The sequence below is a fragment of the Clupea harengus genome, chromosome 20, assembly GCF_900700415.2.
Source record: "Clupea harengus chromosome 20, Ch_v2.0.2, whole genome shotgun sequence".
Taxonomy (NCBI): Eukaryota; Metazoa; Chordata; class Actinopteri; order Clupeiformes; family Clupeidae; genus Clupea; species Clupea harengus.
Genome location: NC_045171.1, coordinates 13,153,493 through 13,158,492, shown reverse-complemented (window position 1 = coordinate 13,158,492; position 5,000 = coordinate 13,153,493). Strand labels below are relative to the sequence as shown.

At 54.6% G+C, this 5,000-nt stretch overlaps 1 protein-coding gene across 2 annotated transcripts in view; it reads left to right on the top strand.

The window, feature by feature from the left end:
• The window catches only part of cgnl1 (cingulin-like 1), a 44,662-nt gene that overhangs the window by 4,654 nt on the left and 35,008 nt on the right, over nt 1-5,000 (top strand). For both annotated transcript variants that reach the window (XM_031586963.2, XM_031586962.2), the window contains exons 2-3: nt 1,115-2,990; nt 3,474-3,568. In XM_031586963.2, coding sequence (XP_031442823.1) covers nt 1,173-2,990; nt 3,474-3,568 — 1,913 coding nt within the window. In that variant the 5' untranslated portion in view covers nt 1,115-1,172. The remainder of the gene's footprint in view (nt 1-1,114; nt 2,991-3,473; nt 3,569-5,000) is intronic.

Genomic DNA, 5,000 nt, shown 5'->3' with positions numbered 1-5,000 from the left:
AGAGTGTAAATGAGAACAGACAAAATGGACAACCCTGAGAGCTTTTAAAGGGTAGGAAACAAAAATGGCCTTTCAGCCACTTGTTAAAAGTGTCAAGCTAGTCAAGGCTGTCCTTTGTCACTTAAATTTTAAGCCCACAGCATTTCTCTCGTTCTCTCTCTCTCTCTCTCTCTCTCTCTCTCTCTCTGTCTCTCTCTCTCTCTGTGTCTCTCTCTCTCTCTCTCTCTGTGTCTCTCTCTTGCTCTCTCTCTCTCTCTTTCTCTCTCAACCGTCCTCCCTCCTCTACCATGCTGGCCCTATTTTTCTTCCCTGTCAATGATTGCTTCTTTTTTTTTTCTTGTTTCATCTGTGTAATAGAAGAGCAGAAGGGTAATGTTACTTCCCGCTCAACTCCTTTATAACACACACACACACAGCCAAGGTAGACTCGGCTGGAATGTGCTGGAGGATTATAAAGTCTGCGATGGAGCTGCTCTGACACACACACACACATACTCACACACACACACTCACTCACACACACAATCACACTCTTTGATGTTGTTGCGTGTTTTAAGTGTAGATATATATAGTTAGTAGTTATGCAGTCATGTGTTGCACCAATAACTCCCTCAGTCTTGACCCTTGTATAGACATCTGTAGTTGTTTCTCTGCCCCATTGCTTGTCGCCAAGATCCTGAAAAGCCCGGTGAACCGACCTTGCCAGCGTTTTTTTTTCTTTTTTTAAATTTGATTCTGAGTGACGTTTGAAGGCTGGAGTGTGTGGCGTGTCTTTTGTTGGCGCAACAATGACAGAGCTCCATGCGTTTGGACCCGCTCCCTCTCTTCAGAATACAAATAGACAGCCGCACAAACACTTCATTGAGGCACTGACGGGGCAGCCAAGAACAGCAGAGAAAAAGCAATTAAAGCACACGACACAATTAAAACTCAGCGCCATTCTGATGTCTCGTTAATCACACGCTCCCCCACTAACACTCAAGAGAGGTTACTAAATGTTCCAGTATTTGGGGGGCGGCTGTAAGCTATCCGATCGAGTGGCTTACTGCCTGTCTGCTGTGACGAATGCGGTTGTCTGACATAACTGACGTCATTGTGTGTCTTCTTTGTATAGGTGAGGAGGGAGTTTGTCCGAGTTCAGGGGTTTGGCTGTTTTTCCCTCTGCGCTCACAATGTCGTACCAAGTTGGTGGCGCCCCCAGTGCCACGTTGCCGCCTGGGCACTCCCAGCCCCCCCGCCCCCCCAAAGGCCAAAGCAACGGCAGCTACGGCCTAAGCATCCGGGTCCAGGGTATCGACGGGCACCCCTACGTGGTCCTTAACAACCAGGACCGCCCCGCCAACCCGTACCCCCCCAGCAATGGACACAGGGACGCCCAAGGCTCCTTCATCGACGACTACCAGGACTACGACTTCCGCGGGCCCAGTCCGTTTGTGGAGTACCGCTCACAGAAGCAGGTTGTAGCGCCCAATGTCGGCCTGAAGGAGAACGAGGACCCCCAGACCAGGAAAAGTCCAAGTCTGCTCAACTTCCAGAGGCACCCGGAGCTGCTGAAGCCCTACGACCCAGAGAACAACACGCTGGAGGGATTCCGTGGTCCCCCAGCAGCGCGCCCAGGGTCTCTGGCCGAGAGTGAGGTACCCCCTCAGGGGTTGGGGTCCATCGAGGTACCCCCTCAGTCTGCCACTCACGCCAGGTCCTCCAGCCCGGAGCAGCCTCGAGCGCCCACTCTGCCCCAGCAGCAGCAGCAGCAGCAGCAGCAGCAGCAGCCATCCAAGATGGCCGCACAGCCCCAGGCACACCCCAGACCGTACAAGTCCAAGAGCCACACACCGGGGAAACCGCAGACCCAAGCCCAACCCGTCCAAACTCAAGCCCAACCCGTCCAAACCCAAGCCCAACCTCCAGCCCAATCTCAGGTCAAGCCCAAACTGCAGCCTCAAACGCCGGCTCAGCCTGTGGGCTCCCTTCCGTCCACAGCCCCCTCTCCTCCCCAGAGCAAACTGCCCCCAGCCACTACCCCCACCAAACTCCCCCCTTCTCAGCGCGTTCCGGTGCCCCAGGCTGCCCCTGTCAGTGAACCCACCCCCACAGCAGTGATGTCTCCTCCTTCGAGACGCTCCCCTAGTGTGGCGAGCAGCGCCAACTCCAGCCTGGAGCGAGGCTCTGGGTCCGGTTCTGTCTCTGCTGGGAGTTTGGGCCGGGCTCGTGAGCCGGATGTTCTGCCACTGCGTCGTGTGGACTCCAGCGGCCCGGTTCTACAGTCATCGTCCCGGTCCCGCCACTCATCCACCTCCTCCACGGCAACCAGCGGCTCCGCCCCCACACGCACCCTGTCTCCAGGGCGACCGGCGCAGGACGAGCTGGAGGCGCTCTACGCGGAGTCCATCAACCGGCACCAGAACAGGCGCTACATCCCCTTCCTGCCCGGCACGGGCCGCGACATCAACACTGAACCGCTGGCCGGCGTCGACAAGCTCATCAACCAGTTTGACGGAACCGGGACCCAGCGGCGCGGACGGACGGGCAGGCGTGGCCGCATCGACCCGGAGGACCGGAAGCGCTCGCGGAGCGTGGACAGTGCCATGCCCTTCGGCCTGCCCGGCGGAGGAGATTACCTGGAGGAGGTGAGCCGTAACCGGGGACGAGTGGGCGAGCACGTGCTGCGGCCATCCCAGCTGGGGCTGAAGCGGGGGTCGGGGGGCAGCGGGGTGTCCCCCTCCCTCACGCTCCCTGCCGGATGCAGGGCCCGCACCAGGGACCCTCCGAGGGGCCGCAGTGCGCCGGGGTCACCCGAGGGATCTCTGCCCAGGGGAGAGGCTTCCCTGCTGGGCTTCAGCAGGCCCAGCGCCCGGCCCTCAGGGCTCCCCCAGGAAGAGAGCCAGGCACAGGTCTGGTCAAAGGTCAAAACCAGTGTGGCCACGGGGTCTCTCTCCAGACCAGCCCCTGAGACCACCAGCAAGGCCAAAGGACCAGAGTTGGAGGCAAAGGTAAGAGATGGAAGTGGATTTGTGGTTATAAATATCTGTGTGTGTGTGTTTTGAAATGTTCTATTTTTTGTGTTTGTTCCGCGTTTTTTATTTACCGTATTCCACTAGTCGCTTATTTTGGGCGTAATTTACCGTATTCCACTGGTCGCTCTGGGCCAAAGTGCTGCATGCTTTTTGTTTCTGCGCAACAGCCCGTGCTTTCTGCATGGAGGACAACTAGCAGGCAGCTGAGTGCACCACGATCACGTGATCAAACAAAACAGGCGGCACAAACTAATCTTTGTTGAAAGTCGAGTAGCAGGTCAACCCGGAGTGCCGGTGCCAAAACCAGACCAGCTAGTTTAGTGCTGGCAGCGCGATGCCCTGTAGCAGGTCAACCTGGAGCACCACGGTGCCAGATGTGAACCAGACCTTGGCCAGAACAAGGGGTGTGTGTTGGTGTCATCCTCTGACGCTCACTCACGTGTTCCACTCCTGCCACAGGTGACCCCTGACCTCCTGAAAGGTCAGCAAGACCTCTCCCAGCAGACCCACGATGAGACCGCCAAGCAGATCCTCTTCAGCTACCTGAAGGCTGGGTGAGTGAGATGCCATTCTCCCCCACACCTGCTCAGCTTAATGGCTTTAGGAATTAAACCAGAGATATGTCTGGGAACAGGACATGAGCACACACATCCATTCTCTTCCGCTCTCTCTCTCTCTCTCTCTCTCTCTCACTCTCACACACACTTTCTCATTCTCTCATTCTCTTTCTCTCTCTCTCTCTGTCTCTCTCTCTCTTTCTCTCTCTCTCTCTGTCTCATACACGTATGCACTGGAAGGATGATATCTGGCAGGAGTAAATTACCCAGTGGGACTGACTAATGGTTTTTATCTCGGTCTGAATGTGTATGAGAAAACAGCTGGAATTCATGACTAGTCATCTTCCCTCTTCCATTCCCTCCACCTCTCTCTCTCTCTCTCACACACACACACACACACACACACACACACACACACACACACACAAAAGCACACTGTTATTACTCATTCTTTCCTTCTTCTGTTGTTTCTTTGTTCCTTCCTTCATTTGTTTCCCCCTTTCCTAGACTACTATACTATACTGATAGGGGTCGCTTTCTGTTCCCCTCTTCAGCTTTCTTCTTTCTCTCCCTGCTCTTTTTCTGTATCTCTGTCTCTTATTCCTTTTCCTCTTCCTCTTCCTCCTCGTTCTCTATCTCATCCCCTGTTTCAATCTGTTCTGGATCCATCTCCTCTCTCTAAGCCTTGGGGTCAAAGGGCACAGTGATAAGCATCTGGTGAGAAGACAGGATTTCTACCACCAGACCTGGGTCAGACCACACACACACACACACACACACACAAACACACACCTTTGATTAGAGGTTTACTTCAGCCCTAAGCCTCACCCCCTGACCCCAGAGCCCTGGCTCTTTAAGACAAGCTAAAGCAGTCTCTCGGGATTGTGTGTGTGTGTGTGTGTGTGTGTGTGTGTGTGTGTGTGTGTGTGTGTGTGTCTGTGTGTGTGTGTGTGTGTGTGTGTTTCATTTTCCCACCAGTGTGATCCTGAGAACCTAATTAGTACATCCACTGGATAGGGCGGGCTGCTAGTCAAGTAGAGAGAGCTTTAGCTTTAGCTAGGTGTGATCTGTACTCTCAGTGCTTCTACTGAAGAAGGAGAGAGGAGGTTCGAGAGGAGACTGAGGATGGCTGTTGGGGGTTAGCTGTTGGAGGTTAGCTGTTGGGGGTTGGCTGTTGGGAATGGTCCGATCTGTGTGACGTCATGTCCGGCAGTGGCTCGACAACTCGCTGAAAACAAACAGCTGTCAAAACCTGGCAACCGATCGGGAAGCTGTCGTTTGTTTTCACTCCGTTGCCGTGCATTGCAATCGTGCCACGTCACTTCCGGTTATTCACCGAGCAGACAAATAGACAAGCAAGGCTTGACTGGGCCAGCTGGGAAAGAGGTGTGAAAGGGAGAGCGAGAGGGAGAGAGATAAGACTTTTACA